This window comes from Humulus lupulus, chromosome 2 (genome assembly GCF_963169125.1).
Source record: "Humulus lupulus chromosome 2, drHumLupu1.1, whole genome shotgun sequence".
NCBI classification, from domain to species: Eukaryota; Viridiplantae; Streptophyta; class Magnoliopsida; order Rosales; family Cannabaceae; genus Humulus; species Humulus lupulus.
In genome coordinates, this window is record NC_084794.1 from 225565092 (window position 1) to 225583405 (window position 18314).

The 18314-nt window shown below is 34.3% G+C and overlaps 1 protein-coding gene across 1 annotated transcript; it reads left to right on the forward strand.

The window, feature by feature from the left end:
- The first annotated feature begins 1381 nt into the window (after nucleotides 1-1381).
- Nucleotides 1382-14179, forward strand: LOC133816551 (uncharacterized). Its single transcript, XM_062248982.1, has 6 exons — nucleotides 1382-1740; nucleotides 9863-9977; nucleotides 10064-10153; nucleotides 10240-10316; nucleotides 13625-13667; nucleotides 13753-14179. Exons 1-6 carry the CDS (start codon nucleotides 1673-1675, stop codon nucleotides 13852-13854), a joined length of 495 nt encoding a protein of 164 aa, XP_062104966.1. The 5' UTR covers nucleotides 1382-1672; the 3' UTR covers nucleotides 13855-14179.
- Nucleotides 14180-18314: the final 4135 nt, after the last annotated feature.

The following is an 18314-nucleotide window of genomic DNA, read 5'->3' on the forward strand; positions in this document are numbered from 1 at the left end:
ATTATACTCCGAGCTTATACCCTTGCCGAGCTCGGGCTACTTGATCCGAAGACACATGACAACGGATATACTCCGACGCTACGTCTTTCGAGCTTAGATATCATTCCAAGGTTACATATCTTTGAGGTTGCCACCTTGCTTCGAGGGTTTGACACCTGGATTACGATCATGCACTTTAGACATCACGAGCTCACACCTGAAGAGTCCAGCTTTCGAGGTCACACCCTCAGGTCTCGAAATCTGGATGTAACAACTTTCTAAATATCTATCTATATATAATAATAGACATATATAAATAAATATATATATATATTTTAATTTACTTAAAAATAAAAGTACAACACAATTATATAAAATAAAACTATATATTTATATAAAAGAGAGCATCAAGGAAATGATGTGTCACTCTAAATTTTTTCTAAATCACTCTATCTATTTTCTTATTTTTTTCTCATTTTTTATTCAACATTTCTAAAAAAAATATTTTTATTCTACTTTTCTATTCTATTTTATTTTAGTTTCTAAATATCTATCTATATATAAAAAAAGTCATATATAAATATATATTTAAATTTACTTAAAAATAAAAGTACATAACAATTATATAAAATAAAATATATTTTGATCCATTTTATTTAAGTAAAATATTATTTTTGAAAATTCAATACTAGCTCTTTGTTTGACAAATTTTTAATAATTTATTATACCATTTTAAAAATAAAAGGTCTAAATAAGTAGACACGAGATTCAAAAATTAATTTTTTAAAACTAAAGGTCTAAACATGTAATCAAATACATAAACACACGATGTAAAAAAATTTAAAATTAATAAAAAAATGGTCTAAGCACGTAATCAAATACACATGATTCAAATAATCTATTTATATATACCAATTTTTAACATTTCGACAAAACATGATGTCCAAAAGTTAAGTTTTTAAAAATAAATGGTCAAAATTGGTGATCGGCTAAAATAGAAGATTTAAAATGATGTGAACCCTTACACAAAAGATATATTATATATAATTTATTTTTTATAAAGAATTTTTAACATTTTGAATACATATATAATTTATTTTTATGATTATATTTTTTAATTTTATATAAAAAAAAATCGATTTGGGAGACGTAGATACTTGTATTAGTTTTGGTGTTTATATGTATAAAAGTTATATTTAAATATACAAATTAATTTTTAAAAATTGAAAAATAAATAATAAATGATGATTATTTAGTTGCTAAAAAAATGGTGATTATTTAGGGATGAGAAAGACGTTTTCACCGTATCACACGCAAGGAATTTACCATATGAGTGGTTAAGACGTTTTCTATTGTTTATTTACTGTTGTTTTTAGAAGATTGACTTATTTATTTTTGACAAGATTTATTATTAAGTCTTTGAGGAATGTTTATATTAATTTTCTGCTGGAAATTAAGAAAATTTTGAAATCTCCCAACCCTTTTCTGATTTTCCATTTGCATGTTTTTAATTATTTTCTAATCTCTCTTAGTACTTCTTCTCTCTCTCTAATTGCTTCGTCTCTGCTCTTATAAATTCAACCCATAAATCTCTTAACAACTCTCTCTCTCTCTAATAAGCCATTAAAGGGAGCGAGGAGCTTCCAGTTTGGCCATACAAAGAAAAGCTTTTCCGCAACAAGAAAGAAGAATAATGGGATTCTTCTCTTTTCTCGGAAGGGTTCTGTTCGCCTCCCTTTTCATCCTCTCTGCCTTGCAAGCGTAAGTTCTCTAAGATCTGTTCATTCTTGGGGTTGTCTGAATGTGATTTGTGTATTCAAATTATGTGTATAAGTTTCTCGTTATGATTTTATGCAATGACACTGGGGTTTGTTTTCGTTGTTTAAAAGTTTATTTTTCTAGGAATTTTATTTGTTGTTTTCTGTGCAAAATAATATTGACTATGCTGTAGTTATTTGAAATGTTGACTTAAGGTTTGGTCAAATTTACGTTACTATCTTGGATTTTGGATCTATAGTGTTAATGGATCTGGTTATATGTCAAGTTATTTGGCTGCCTATGGAAATCTGTGTCGTTTTAATGAATTGGATCAGTAATATATCTTAAAATATAGAATATTCCAACTTCGGTTCTTTTTGGTCGTTTTAAATTTGGTTTGTTGGGACTTCGAGGAGAAATAAATAAAAAGATTTTGCGTTTGTTGTGGGGATGGACTCTTAATGATGTGATATTAACAAGGTCTTGATTGAGTGGCGTATGGCAAGGTAATATGTGCCATGAATGGTTGGTTGATAACTTCTTGTTTAGTCATTTTCATTGAAGGTTATCCTTGGTATATTTTGTTTTTACATTGTTATTCTAAATAAAATAATGATTAGAATGGAGTACCAATAGAAGATTTCTAGCTAAGTCGTGGACAATGTCGCTCTCTTTAAGCAGTTTCGCGGCTCTGCCCTAAGTGTGCACGACAATCTAGTAACCACGCCGTCCCCAAGATAAAACAATCATTGTATATGATACATCTCTGCACCGAAAGGAATCACTCTCGTACACCCTCAAAAGCTCAGAGAAAATTCGATTTTTTTAGAAGAGAATGTTATCTGTAAAAAAGATGTATTATCCCGTTATTCTGATCCAACTTATGTAGAGAAGTTGATCACCAATAAAACGGTAAGAAACGTTTATTAAATCGTGGGAGGAATTGTCACGTAAATTAATTCGTGGTCATATGCAGTTAAAACGGATCACGTTTACTGCTTCTAATAAGTCGTTTTAAAATTAATTAATAAATAAAAATATTTATTTTACTAAATAATTTTTCATCAAAAAATAAAGTATGACACCACACCACCCGCCAGCTCAGCTCGGTCGGATGCGGCGGCGCGCGTGTGTGTTGGTCAAATGTGTGAGTCCTCTCCCATGCACACAAAACTGGGTACACCTTGGGGCACACCTCAATGCATGGCACTTGCATCTTATATACACTCTTGAAGGAGTGTTCCAAATCCATGTGGGACTTTTCCCATTTCACACAAAAATCTACTTTTTCAATTTTAATAATTGGCTTTTAACTTTTAACAAAAAAAGTTTCAACAATCCCCTACTTGAATTTTTGAAAAAATTTCTCGAGCAATATCAGAATCAATAAGATTGTGCATAAACAAATGTATCTTTCGATTTGAACATTTGCGTAGTGAATATGATTTAGATTATACTGGAGTGACACGTAATTTTGAACTCTATTTTTAACATCGCGTCACGCACCAACCTTTCAAGGGTGTAGTCAAAAAGCATGTGTGTTAATGTCCATGCACATCTATCCCAATATAGAGAATGCTCTAGAAATTTTGCCCAAAATTCCATAGGAAACGACCCCACTTCCACATTCATATAGGTGAGTCTATCAAGAGTACTCTTGTAGCTCGGTACTCCACTCCATGTAGAGTATAGATCTCATTAAGAGTTTCTATTAACTCATCCTCTCATCGCTTCAGGAATTCATGCTTTTATATGCTTTAATGGAAATAGCATGATCCAACTCATATCACGTCACAACTTGTTATTACCCATTGAACCTAGTTCTTGGGATTTCCAGTCTTTAGGTTGGGTTACCATCATAAGTGATTCATCATTCTAAGGGCAATAGTCTCATTCCTTTCGATGTTTTATGAACTTTCTCTCTAGCTAATCCTTTCGTCAAAGGATCTGCTAAGTTATCATCAGTGCGTACATGGTCCACTCTAATAGCTCCTGTTGAGAGAAACTCTCTAACAGTACTATGCTTACGACGTATCTGTCGTCTCTTACCGTTGTAATAACGGTTATGAGTTTTTGCAATAGCCACGGTACTATCGCAGTGGATCAACACAGTTGGTATCGGTTTTTCCCATAAAAAGGATCTCAGCTAGCAGGTTTCTCAGCCAACCTGCTTCTTCACTAGCTGTAGCTAGTGCTATAATTTCAGACTCCTTGGTGGAGTGAGCCAAAATAGTTTGTTTCTTAGACTTACAAGAAACAACTCCACCAGCTATACTAAAAATGTAGCCACTTGTAGCTTTGGAGTTATTAGACAGAGTGTTCCAGTCTGCATAACTATATCCTTCAATAACAGCTGGAAACTTCTTATAATGTATTCGAAGGTTCATGGTTCTCTTTAGGTATCTCATGACCCTTTCAATAGCATGCCAATGCTCTATACTAGGTCTACTAGTAAACCTGCACAATAATCCCACAACATAAGCAATGTCGGGTCTCGTACAATCAGTGGCATATCGAAGATTACCAATGATGCTCGCATAGTCAGATTGTCTCACACCATCACCAGTGTTCTTAAATAACTTAACACTTGGATCATATGGTGTGCAAGCAGGTTTACAGTCAAAGTAATTGTATTTCTTTAGAATCTTATCAATATAGTGAGATTGATCCAAAGAAATTTCCTTTTCAGACCTAGTAATATCAATACCAAGGATTACATTCGCGTCTCGAAGGTATTTCATATCAAAGTTAACACATAACAGAGATTTCACAGCATTCACATCATGGATATTCGAACCAAATATGAGCAAGTCATCCACATATAAACATACAATAGTGCAAATGTCATTCTCAGATTTATAGTAAATGCATTTGTCATTTTCATTCACTTTGAAACCATGTGAGATGACTCAATTGTCAAATTTCACATGCCATTGCTTAGGTGTTTGCTTAAGACCATATAGAGACTTATCCAGTTTACAAACTGTTATCCCCAAATGGAAATCAATGACGTGGCAATAAATGTGACAAGTTGCAGTGCATGGTCTGTAAAAGACATATTAATATTCAATAAATACATTGACTCCTCAGAGTTGTGATAAAGTGACCCGGTAGACTGGTGAAGAGTTTGGACTGCTTGAAAGATGTCATAACCAAGCCAAGTGCATCCTAGGAGATCCCAAGGGTGTGGTCCGAGGAGACCCCAAGGGGGTGGTCCTAGGAGAGCTAAGGAGAGTGCATCCTAGGAGAACTAAGGAGAGTGCATCCTAGGAGATCCCAAGGATGTGGTTTGAGGAGAGCCCAAGGGACTTTGGTCCGAGGAGAACCCAAGAGAGTGGTCCTAGGAGACCCCAAGAGAATGGTCCTAGGAGACCCCAAGGATGTGGTCCGAGGAGAGCCCAAGAATTTGGTCTTTATGCATATGTCCAACCAGTGCATGGTTGTCCAAATAAAGAAATGGCATGCTAGAGGAGAGGAGTGCATGTCCTACCACCATGCACATGTCCGACCAGCACTTGCATGTCCTACCAGCACTTGCATGTCCTACCAGCAAATGTATGTCGGACCAGCATGTGTATGATCGACCAGAGTGGAGGTGAGGTGAGGACTAAGTCAAGATTCCCAGAAACAGCTTCAACAAGATACGCGGGAATCTCTCATTCTTCCCACAAATGGGGGGTTTTGTTACATTTTGAATGTTTTTTGTAATTTAAATGTAATAAATATAATAAAATATCTCGATTCTAGGGGATACCGTATGTATGACCCTAAGCCTATAAATAGAGGGCTTATGGGATTAGAAAGGGGCTTCTTCTCCTTTTTTCTAGACTTTTGGGAAAATTTGGGTCTGAGTATTCTAGAGAGAGAAAGTGCTGGTATTTGAAAGGATTCTTGTATTTTTGCAATCTGTACTGAAGAAACTCAGTTGGCTCTGTCCATTTGATCTTGAGTACAGATCTATAATCACAACTCTAAGTGGATTAGGCTATTACCGACTGATCGGGGCTGAACCACTATAAAAATCTTGTGTGTTATTTACTTTTCTTGATAAAACTGTCTGTGTCGTTTTAAATTCTCTTGAAGGTTTATCGTTTTTGACGTTCTCACGTCGTTGGCTAAAAACACAGTCAACACAAACCTTTTGTTCCTGACCAGGAATTACAAACCCTTAAGGTTGGTCCATGTAAATCTCCTCTTCTAATTCACCATTCAAAAAAGCAGTCTTAACATCCATTTGGTGCACAACTAAGTTATGAATAGAAACTAAAGAAATCAATACTCTAATGGATGTAATTCTAGTAACAAGTGAATAAGTGTCAAAGAAATCTACATTCTCTCTTTCCCTAAAACCCTTGGCTACAAGATGAGCCTTGTACTTATCAACAACATCGTTGGGTTTCAATTTCTTTTTCAAAATCCACTTACAACCTATAGGCTTACAACCAGGAGATAAATCAACTAAGTGCCACGTATTGTTAGACTCAAGAGAGTCCATTTCATCATTTATGGCTTCTTGCCAGAGGTCAGCATCTAAAGAAGACAAAGCTTCATGGAGGTTAGCAGGATCCTCCTCTAATGTATAGACACGGAAATCAGAACCATAATCTTTAGCAACTCTAGCTCTCTTACTTCTCCTAGGTTATGATTCTCTATCCTCAATATGCTCATTACTCCTAATCGTAGGAATGTTGCTAGTAGATGTGCCTCCATTATTTCTCAATTTAAAAGGGAATCTATGTTCATAAAAAACCAGCATCATTTGATTCCACAATAACATGCACATTTAAATCATAGAACCTATATGCTTTCCTATTAATTGCATATCTGATAAATACACATTCATAGGCTCTACTTGCTAGCTTAATTCTCTTAAGATCAGGAATACGAACATAAGCCAAACAACCCCACGATCTAAAATAAGACAGGTTAGGTTGCCTATTTTTCAACATCTCATATGGTGAAACTTTGCTCTTAGACATAGGAACTCTATTCAACACATAACAAACAGTCGAAAGAATTTCACCCCACAAATGAGATGCAGCACCAGAATTCAATAAAATAGCCACAACAGATTCAGTAAAAGTTCGATTCTTTCTTTCAGCTTTACCGTTCATTTCAGGTGAATATGGTGCAGTGGTTTCGTGTACAATACCATGTAAATTATAAAACTCAATAAACACGCTTGAATCATATTCAATTCCTCTATCACTATGAAACTTTTAATTTTCTTATTGAATTGATTCTCAATTTCAGTCACAAATAATTTGAACATGTCAAGCGCATCACTATTATTTTTCATTAAGTACACATAAGTATAGTCAGAACAATCATCAATAAAAGTAATGAAATAATGTTTACCATTCCTAGTTAACGTTCCATCAAGTTCACAAATATCTGAATGAATTAAATCTAAAGGCTCAGATTCTCTAGTAACTAATTTATGTGGTGTCTTAGTTATTTTTGCTTGACTACAAAAATCACATTTTTCAAAATCATTATCTGACATTTTAGGAATTAAACCAATGTTACTCATGTTCTTAATAATTCACTTATTAACATGACAAAGTCTAGCATGACAACACATTAAAATCACACAACATATAAGCAGAAGGAGAAACTTTATTAAATTCAACATTTAACTTAAACATGCCATCAGTAGCATAACCCTTCCCAACAAAAATACCATTCTTAGTGATGGTGTATAAATCAGCCCCAATAGTTTGAGTAAACCCAGCCTTATTAAGAAGAAAACCAAAAACTAGATTCTTTCTCATCTCAGGAGTTTGCATTACATCTTTCAGTAATAAAGTCTTTCCCGAGGTAAACTTAAGCTCCACATTCCCAATCCTAGCAACAATAGTGGTGTGGGAATCTCCCAACAACACTTTCTTATCATCATCAACAGTGTATGTCTTAAACATAACATGATCATAGCAGACATGGTGAGAAGTGCCAGTGTCTACCCACCACCCATCTGATCCATCAATTAGGTTTATCTCATAAATCATATCTGTAAAAGCTTCATCAGTCAAGTTAGCCTGCGGAGCAGTGCTTGGCTTGTTCCTACACTTGCGTGCCATATGACCTGGCTTGTTACAATTGTAACAAAGGAATTGTCCAGAGTCATTCTGTTTAGGTGGAGGCTGCTGCCTTCCAGGTTGGTTCCTTTTATGGTTCTGACTCTGATTGTTGTTTCGAGGAGTGTTCTGGTTGTTGCGGTTGGAATTTGAATTGGAGTTGCGGTTCTGATTCTTAAATTTTTTGCCATTAGGCTTCAGAACTGTAGGTGTGGACTTCTTGGGGTTGTTGTTAGAGACAACAAGCACATCTCTTTTCTGGTCTCGTTTCCTTGCTTCCTCCTCGATATGAAGGCGGGTGATCAAACTCTCTAAGGAAAATTTCTTAGTCTTATGCCTGAGTACACTTTTGAAATCCTTCTAAGGAGGTAATTTGTCAATTAAAACATCAACTAGAAATTGTTCGTCAAGAGTCATACCTTCTGAGATAATCTCATGCGCGATTTTCTGAAGTTCGTGAGATTTGGCTTCCACAGATTTATCGTCCACCATTTGATATTTCAGGTAGCGGCTGACAACATATTTTTTGGTTCCTGCCTCCTCTGTATCATATTTCATTTGCAACGCCTCCCAAATTTCACTTGCAGATTTATCTGAATTATAATAATCATAGAGGTCGTCATATAAACCGTTAAGAATAAAATTCTTACAGAGGAAGTCATTTTCAACCCAGAAGTCCAATTCCTTTTATTGCTTCTCGCGTTCAGTCTCTTTGTCCTTGTCGGTCGAAGGTTCAGAGACAACCGACTTCAGAGTAGTGAGGACAAACACAACAGTCTTCATGGTCAGATAAAAAAGCATCTTTTGTTTCCAAAGCTTAAAGTGAAAACCCTCAAAACGAAAGGGCTTGTTAATATCAGTAACAGCGGAACCAGAAAAATCATCGGTAGTAGCCATAGCATAACAGAAAACGTCTTAAAATTGTTAATCTAAAAAGAAATAATAATTGGAACGGATTACTGATAGAAAATTTCTGGCTGAGTCACGGACAATGTCGCTCTTTAAGTCATTTCGCGACTCTTCCCTAAGTGTGCATGAAAGTCTAGCAACCACGCCATCCCCAGGATAAAACAGCCACTGTATACGATACCTTTCTGCACCGAAAGGATTCGCTCTCGTACACCCTCAAAAGCTCAGAGAAAATTTTATTTTTTCAGAAGAGAATGTTTTATGTAAAAAAGATGTATTCTCCTGTTATTATGATCCAACTTATGTAGAGAAGTCGATCACCAATAAAACAGTAAGGAACATATATTAAATCGTGAGAGGAGTTGTCGCGTATATTAATTTGTGGTCATATGCAGTTAAAACGGATCACGTTTACTGCTTCTAATAATTCGTTTTAAAATTAATTAATAAATAAAAATATTTATTTTATTAAATAATTTTTCAACAAAAATAAAGTATGACACGACACCACCCGCTAGCTCAGTTCGGATGGCAACACACGTGTGGTTGTCAAGTGTGTGAGTCATCACCCATGCGCACAAAACTAGGTACCCCTTGGGGCACATCTCAATGCATGACACTTGCATCTTATATACACTCTTGGAGGAGTGTTCCAAATCCATGTGTGACTTTTTACATTTCACACACAAATGTACTTTTTCAATTTTAACAATTCACTTTTAACTTTTAACAAAAAAAAGTTCCAACAAACATTAAAGTATTAAGAATGGAGAAGATTTCAACCTTAAATTTCTGTTTTTTAACCACTCCCAAAAGAAAAATGTTTGTGTTACCAACTTAAATCAAATCCTAAGTCACTTAAATTAAAAGATATTAGTTAGAAGAAGATGTGGAAGTTGTACCTTATTTTGGAACACTTTAGATCTGCATACTTTCTCTGACTTTATCATAGTTTATCAATATGTTATTTAGGGGTTTTTATATTTTTTTTATAAAGAAGAAAACTTTGGATTTTGCAGCTACAATGTGATATGATGAAAGAGATGCAATTATTATAATACACTACATATTTTGGTGTCTATTCCAACATGTGAAAAAATATGTACCTTTGTTTTGACATGTTATCTCTATTTGCTTAGGTTCAATGAATTTGGTGATGATGGTGGGCCTACGGCCAAGGAGTTGGTTCCTAAATTCACCACCTTCAAAGAAAATCTCTCGGCCAAGCTTGGTGTTGCACTACCAAATATTGATGTAAAACCCTTTTGCTTTCCTCTCTTTCTGTTATGGTCTCAACATTCAATTCTGAATTTGCTTGTGACTCTTGATATTATTTGCAGGCTAGGCATTTAGTGGCAATTATCATAACCTCAAAAGCTATTGGAGGCATCCTATTCGTAGTTGGAAGTTCCTTTGGAGCTTACATTTTGGTTAGAATTTCTATCGATTACTTTTGAATATAAAGGTGTCACAACTAGTGAATCTTATGTTCTGATATCATTGTTTTCTGCTGTAGCTTTTCTACTTAGCCTTGGTCACTCCAATTCTTTACAATTTCTACAACTACAGCCCTGAGAATCTCCAGTTTGGTGTGTAACGCCTCGATTTCCTGAGACGGTACTTAGGGAGTCCGTTTAAAAATAATAAACAATAAATACTTTAAGACACTAAAAAAAAATATTTATTTAAAATTTAAATAGACAATGAGATCTCATTATTTAAAAATAAAAATGTTGGACGCTAGGTTTAACAACAACAACATAAAGAAAATAATCGTTCAAGTCTAAAAATTTAAAACATGACATTCATTTATAATAAAAATATAAAATAACTGGAGCCCAGCCTCTAACATGTCCTATCCATGCCTCGAGCCCCCACCACTCACTGCTTTGCTTTGCCTTTACCTACACACAGAGTACTCGTGAGCTAATGCCCAGCAAGAAGAGCTATGTAGGACATAATTCCCCAAACCAGAAAACATAAACCTTCAACTAAATATAAATAAACATCATAAGCATAATAATCATCATGCGATAATAAACACCATATCACACTAACATAATGTGTGTTACACTCACACACATGAATACTAACAAGTCATGTTGATCGGACATGAAATGTAATCTGCCTTGCCTGCGTTGTACTCACACTCGGCATTCCCACGGTGACACCTAGTCTAGCATGCGTTGTACTCACACTTGGCCGTTCCCTCGAGACATCGTTGCCCTGCCTAGGTTGTACTCACACTCGACAGTTCCGTGGTGACATCCTATTATCCTGAGTTATACACACCCAAGATAATTCCTGCAAGTGCTATACTCACACAAGCAGCTAGAATCTAGTAGCACGCCTACTCTATCATCTAAGCACGTCTACTAACTAAAATTCCTAGCACTATCCTAATGCTAGTCAACCTAATGCAATAATTCAGGTCACAAATATAATTACATAACTAACAAATAAGAAAACAAGGTTGTACACATAACATACACCTTGTGCGCAGATGTCCACTCTTCTTACCTTAAGCAGTGAATTGTCCGCTGATGTGCCCCGAACCACTTGCTGTGTCACATCGACGACCATTGGCTCCTAGACGTCCAATTACACAGCGAAAATTCAGGGAAAATAAAAATAGGCATTAGGGTTTTATTTCGAAACCCTAATTATCGAAATAATTTAACTATGCCATTTTAACATGCATGATACGTAAATTAAAATCATTTTCCACAAAGGTCAAACTATCATGTCACATGCACAAACAATGTTGTTTCTAACGTATCGCATGAATTCATATAAATACTTTTTATGTGAAAATTACCAAAATACCCTTTAATATCGTAATTACATTAAAGACTCAATAATTTTTATAAAAATTATCATATGACAACAAAATTTAATAAAAAACTTTTCCAAAACCCTAAATAATCAGCAAATGCTCATATAAGACCAGAAAAATAATTTTTAACATTTATAAATTATTTTTCCTCAATTTCCCAAATAATTTAAATAATTCAAAATAATTATACAGCCAACCCAAAATTTAAACTAATCATACATAACTGTTCAAAAAGCTAAAATTAACTTATAAAAATTATTTTATAATTTTCTGGGCAAACTAACTATTTTTATTAATTGATTTAATAGAAAAACCAATTAATTCAACAAAAAATAGATAAAAGATTTAAAAATAAAATATAACTGTAAAAATTGGTTTCTATACCCTACAGTAACACACACAAATTATCTAGGGTTCAAAACAATAACATTAATATTTTTCATATTTAAAATATAGAATAAGCCAAATAAATCATGAAAATTACATAAACGATAAAAATTAGAAATAAAAATACACAGAGTCTTAGAATCTCATTTTAAACATATATAAAAATTCTCAGAATTTTTAGAATAATTTAAATAATTTTTCCACATTTATTTTCTTAAATCACATATTTAAAAGAAAATAATTGAAGAAAATTATCAAATACGATAAAAACTTAAACCTAAACATAAAAACAATTCTAAGTCATACAGAAATCATTCAAACATAAAATCATATTTTTCTGAGCAATAAAAATATTTTACATAATTAATCTCTATCTAAACTTAAATAAATCATAGTAATTCAAAGAAAAATCAGAAAAATACCAAACCAGTTGGAAAATGCTCTAAACTTAATGTAATAATTTATAGGATTAAAAAATAAAAGAAAAAACCTCCATAAATACCCAGATCGGGTTCGCCGGAGCCTCGCCGAAATCTTCTTCTTCTCCGTCGCCGACGAGATTCTAACTCCTCTTTCCACTTGTTTTTTACACTCCCAACCGGTTGGAATTTGTTCCCAAATATCTCAGCACCTCAAATAACCCTTGAAGCTCAAGAAAATCGATCCATAATGGCCGGATCATGGTTGTCTTCTTCGTCGCCGGTGTACCGCCAAAAAATGGTGGTCAAAATACAAAATTTTGTTTTAGAGCTTTTTGATCTGTTTCTTCACGTCCAAAACACTTCTTAGGGTCTCTCTAAGCTTTCTAAATACTTCAAACAAACCTGGAACCTCCCATGTTCTCTTAGATCCGAAATTATTCAAGAACACCCACTTTAATGGTGAAATTTTGTGATATTTGAAAACGACCTTTCTAGCCCCTTTTTGTCACGTCAAAAACGTTCCTTAGATCATAGGAAATATATTTCAAACATTCAAAACCACCTAGAAATTTCCTAGAGCTCTCAAACCCGAAATCTCTCTTTCTCTCTCTAGAAAATTCAAGAACATCTCTTTTCTTCCATTATTGCGACTCTCCCTCTCTTCCCACGGTTTTGAATTGTTGAGAGGCCCTCTAAATCATGCTTAAACAAAAAGAAACGAATGCTTAACCTCTTAGTTATTGTTGACCAATTTTAAGCCTATAGTTAAGGAGTTTCTTGTATTTCTTCTAAAAAAAAATTGTGATATTATTATAACTGATTTAAATTTCGAATTTAATCAGTTAATTGCATTTGAAATCATATTCTAATGTCATTTAAATGCCCCTCAACTAAATTCAAACATAGGGACATTAGGGTCATTTCATAATTACATGCTATTACCATTATTTAATCCATTTAAATAATAATGCAATAAACCGTATAATAAAATAAAATAAATTCATATCATGTTATTAATATTATTATGCTCATTATAATAATAACATTCACAACATAAATAAATAATTAAATTAACCTACGTAATTAATTATTTATTAGGCATTATGCACATGTCGAGATTTAAATCTCATTCCAGTTCTCAAATATAAGAAATCGAGAATATTTGTTATTATTGGAATTTATCCATATTTAAACTCACAAATATGTAAAATGACAAAATACTCTCAGTGGCAAAATTACAAAATGACCCTGTTGAGAAAACGGATATTACATGGTGTACTTCTGAGTGACTTCCTTCAGGTCTGTGTAAATACATACGTATATGATTGCGCCTTGGGATCTATATATCGTATTGAGTGTGCTATTTTTTGGTATGCTTTGAAAGAATGTGGCACTTTTCGGTGCACTGCTGTTCTTCCTTGGGATCAAGAACTCACTTCCAAAGAGGCAAATCAAGAAGAAGTCTCCCAAATCGAAGACGGCATAGGTAGATGATGCAGGAAAGAATCAACCAACAGAGATTATTGGAATTGTTTTAAATAGTGTTTTTTTTTCTTGAAATTTTTAGGGTTAGAAGAAGTGGCTGCACCTGCAGCATCAGAAACCTTACTGCTGGATGTTAATCACTTGTCTGTTTTGTAATTCTTTTTAGTTTTTTTTTTTATATATATATGTATATATGCTTGCTCCCCGTTCTGGGTTGCAAGAAGTGAACAAGTTAACGCCACGTGTTTCTTCATTTTAAATATTTAGATCAAAGAAAAATGAAGAAGAAGAAGAATTTTTTTTAGTTATATAAAATCATGTGGAGCTTTTTCTGCACTACTTTTTTTGTCTTTACTTTGCACTTGATGATCATAGCTTTTGGTTCTTTAGAATGAGCTTGAAATAAAAACTAAACTTTTAGTTTAGTTCGATGTTATGGACTTTTGTTGTTTTTAAGTTGAAAAATGTAGTTTAGGTTTGACTTGTCTAAACATGGCGTGTGTCAACGATTTGCGTTATTAGTTTTTCTTCACAAACTTTTTGGTCAAAATACTTGTGATGACTTGCATATGAGCTTTAATTATTATTATTTGGGGAACTATTATTGTTGCACTTAAGTCCTAGTTTTTTCTACCATTGTTAGTGACACGTTGCAAAAATTAATTGGCTCATTTGATACAATATTTAGAAATAATTTTTAAAAGGGAAAATACTAGTTTGGCCTGTGTTTTTTCGTTATATGCAATCGACTCTCGTATTTTGTTAAAGAGTAAATGTCGGTTAAAATTTGCTAATAAAGCTTGGTGCCTTGGTTCCTCTTTTGCTAAATAACATTTTTGTAATGTCCCAAATTTGTTAATAAGAGTTGATATCTTGATTAGTGTGCCGGGAGGGCAATAAATGATTTACTTGCATTATTGTGTGATTTAATTATGATATATGTTTATCATTATTTGTTTGCTTGAGTTATATTATAATATGACTAAATATGCATGTTTATGTATATTAAATATGCATGTGGGCTCGTTCTGGTTAATAATGACATATTTGTAATTTTGGCCAGTTAATGGCATAAATGTAATTATGTGTGTTATGACTAAGATCACATTATTATGTGGATGTATTTGCGATATTGGGCTCGAGACGATTCTAGTGAGTGAATCAGCGGAATAGTCACAATGAGGTCAAATATTCGGCTCGGGGTGAGCCTAGGGTTATTTTGGGAACGTAGTGCGTATTCAGGGTTGATCGGGTAACCGACTTAGGCCGCTGTTGTGAATGCATCTGTACAGTCTGTTGTGTTTGTTTAGTTATGCACTTATTGAAATAAATTGTTATATGCTATGTTGGTGAAGTTTTCTTGCTGGGCCTTGGCTCATGGGTGCTCTATGGTGCATGTAAGGGTAGGGGAAAGGCCGACCAAGCATGAGTTGGGGGGAATGGAGTGGTGCGTACATGTTTGGCCCACCTGTTTGCCACGACTTGGGTAGTTTTGAGAAACGCAATGTAAATGTGTTATTTCGTTGCCTAGGTTGACTCCATAATGAATTTTGAGTTGTGAATATGTCTTAAACAATGTTTTGGGATCCCACTGTAACATTTATATGCTCTTAATGAATGCTTAAACCTTTTTATGGAAATTTTATTAAATGAGTCTTTACTTTAATTTAATCACACTCTTGGGTCTAACACCTCGATTAGCGAGTCAAATACACATTTTAAAACCACATGGTAACGACTCTAGGGTAGTAGGGCGTTACAATTTCAGATCATGTGTTTTGAAAAATGGATCAAAATAATATCCTGAGTTCGATTCTAGTCAAATAGTTTTTAATATGATTAAAATAACCCTAGTTTATAAATTAATAAATAAAAAATTAACATGAAATTTAAAAAAGAAACTCATATTCAGAGGGAAATTTCACTTTCTATGCATAAAGTGTATTTCATAATTAAAAAAATTGCCACCACTATTTACCTTTTCAATTTGATGCTAAAGATTCCCCATCTACCAAAAATACCCCTCCCCCCCCCCCCCCCCCAAAAAAAAAATTGAACCCTATTTGTCTCTGTCGCTTCCTCTCTCTCTCTCTCTTACCTAGCCCAGAAAGGGAAAACCCAAAACCACCCCAAATCCATCTCATTCTCACCCATATCTCTATTGTTTCCCTCTCTCTCGGTGAATATCTTCTTCCAACAGGACCTAAGAGTGCTCCTTCGCAACGGATTTGAATCGAAATTGAGACCCACTCTGGTGAATCGAAACCAAGGACCTTTGAGAACCACTTCACGACGGAGGAAAGGTAAGATCTTGAACCCAAGTCATTTTTTTAACCTAAATGCATGTTTGAGTGATATTTGTGTAAGTGATCTGTGATTTGTGGAATGGGTATGTCGAAACAAGCTTCTAGGTTTTTTTTTTTCTAGGTTTGCTGAAGTTGCTAAATAGGTTCGATGGAAGCTTGATATAAGCTCGATAAGATGAATACATTGACTTCGATAGAAGCTTGATAGGATTGATGCATTAGAACTTGATAGGGCTTGATGTAAGCTCGATGTTAGCTCGGTAAGATGAGATCGATAGGGTTTGATAGAAGCTCGATATGAGCTCGATAAGATGAATAAAATATTTCTCATTTTTTTTCAAAATAATAGACTTGATAGGCTCAATAGCTTCTCGATAGTGTAGATATAATTGGGCTCGATAGGAGCTGAATGCATGCTCAATGGTTCTTTATTAAGGCATATTAGTTTTTACTCGATGGTAGCTCGATATAAGCTCAATGGTGGCTCAATAGTTTTCTACGATAATTCGATGGCTGCTCGATAGAGCTCGATGGTGGCTCAATAACATTGTCTAACTCAGTTTTTCTATGAAATTTTTGACATTTTTTTCCCGATTTTGTTTAATTTTCTATTTTCTCTCTAACTATTTTCATCTGTCAATGCATATGCCGACGTTGCTTATTCCGTTTCAATATCACTTTCCCAGCCGAGTGATATATAGAGGTAGTAATCATTTGAGTACAACTAAAAAAAGTTTGTGAAACTTGGGTTGATAGAAAGGGCGAATGAATCCCCTTTCAAACAATTCTTCTTGGTTCCAGAATTGTAATTCTTTGGAGTTTCGTTGCATCAGCTATTATTGAGCAAGATAGCAAGTAAAAAATAAGATGAGATGCATTTCTTTTTGGGCTCAAATACCTGTAGATTCAGTAGAGGTGAGTTTGCTCTGGTGACAGGGTTGAATTTCAGTTCTAGACCGTCAAAGGTAGAGTTGGAGGAGCGTCTGACTAGTCGACGTTTGATAAATGAGTATTTTAATGATACTCAGAAATTAAAGCTTTCTCAGCTGGAGAATGCTTTCGAAACTTGCCAAGTTTTTGAAGATGTTTTATTGGTTGGGCCTCTATTTCTTGGTTGAGAAGGTTCAATATGCCCCGGAGGGCAAGTTAAATATATGGTTAGATATGATGAATTTGGTTTAGGACATTGAATACTTCTTCAGTTATCCATGAGGGAAGTTATCTTTCAAGAAGCTCATTAATGCTTGTAAGATGGACATGCATCACCAAAAGGCATTGTATGATAAGAAGAAGGAAAGTGAGAGGCAACAACAAGAGTCGAAGTACAGTTTGTACGATTTTGCTCCAACATTATAGTATTGGGTGTACGAGGCCATTCAATAGGTTGCGCAAGAGTATGCTTTGAGCTCTAGAAATATGGTTCTGAGGAAGCTTAGTTGGTTGCATCAGAAGAATAAGGAAACACCAAGGCTAACATAGTCCAAATGTTTTCGAAGAGCGTTGTAAGTTATTTTTTATTCACAATAAGCAGTTATGCTCACTTGAATGAAAATATTTTATAATAATTTGACTTTAATCAATGTTTTTTGTTAGTTATAGTTGATCGTGTTACCCTTGTTCAAACCCCGACCTGTAGAGATGGATTATTACAATTCCCTAAAAGAGGGTGATGCTCCACTTTATCCCGGGTTGGGTGAGGACCCTGAAAAGACTGATGGGGACGACGAGACAACCCTGATTTTGAGAAAGTGGTCAAGAAGGTGGCTGAGGTAGCCAAGGCAGCACATATCATTGATGATGCTGGCCTTGAGGTGGAGGAGGTTGTGTTGTGAAAATTAAATGTTACTGCACAAGTGTACATAGTCACAAAACAAGTAATACCATGATAAGTGAGTATCGTCTCCACATGGATTGAATTAATATTAGATTGTGTAAATCAATACTTAGCAATTTAAAACAAAATTAATTGGAATAATTAATTTTTGGATGATAAAACTAAATAAAAGAAATTTAAAAATTCTTAGAATAACCACCAATAAGCAATAAATAACAACAAGGTAGATTCAATAATTAAAATCACCCTTGAATTACTAAATTCCCCTAAATCAATATACTGGACGATATGCTACAACATCAATTTTAGCAAAACCTCTCA

Coding starts and splice junctions, on each gene's coding strand:
- LOC133816551 (XM_062248982.1), top strand. CDS start 1,673: ATGGGATTCTTCTCTTTTCTCGGAAGGGTTCTGTTCGCCTCCCTTTTC. Junction 9,978..10,063: donor TTGCACTACCAAATATTGAT/GTAAAACCCTTT, acceptor TATTATTTGCAG/GCTAGGCATTTAGTGGCAAT. Junction 10,154..10,239: donor CCTTTGGAGCTTACATTTTG/GTTAGAATTTCT, acceptor TTTCTGCTGTAG/CTTTTCTACTTAGCCTTGGT.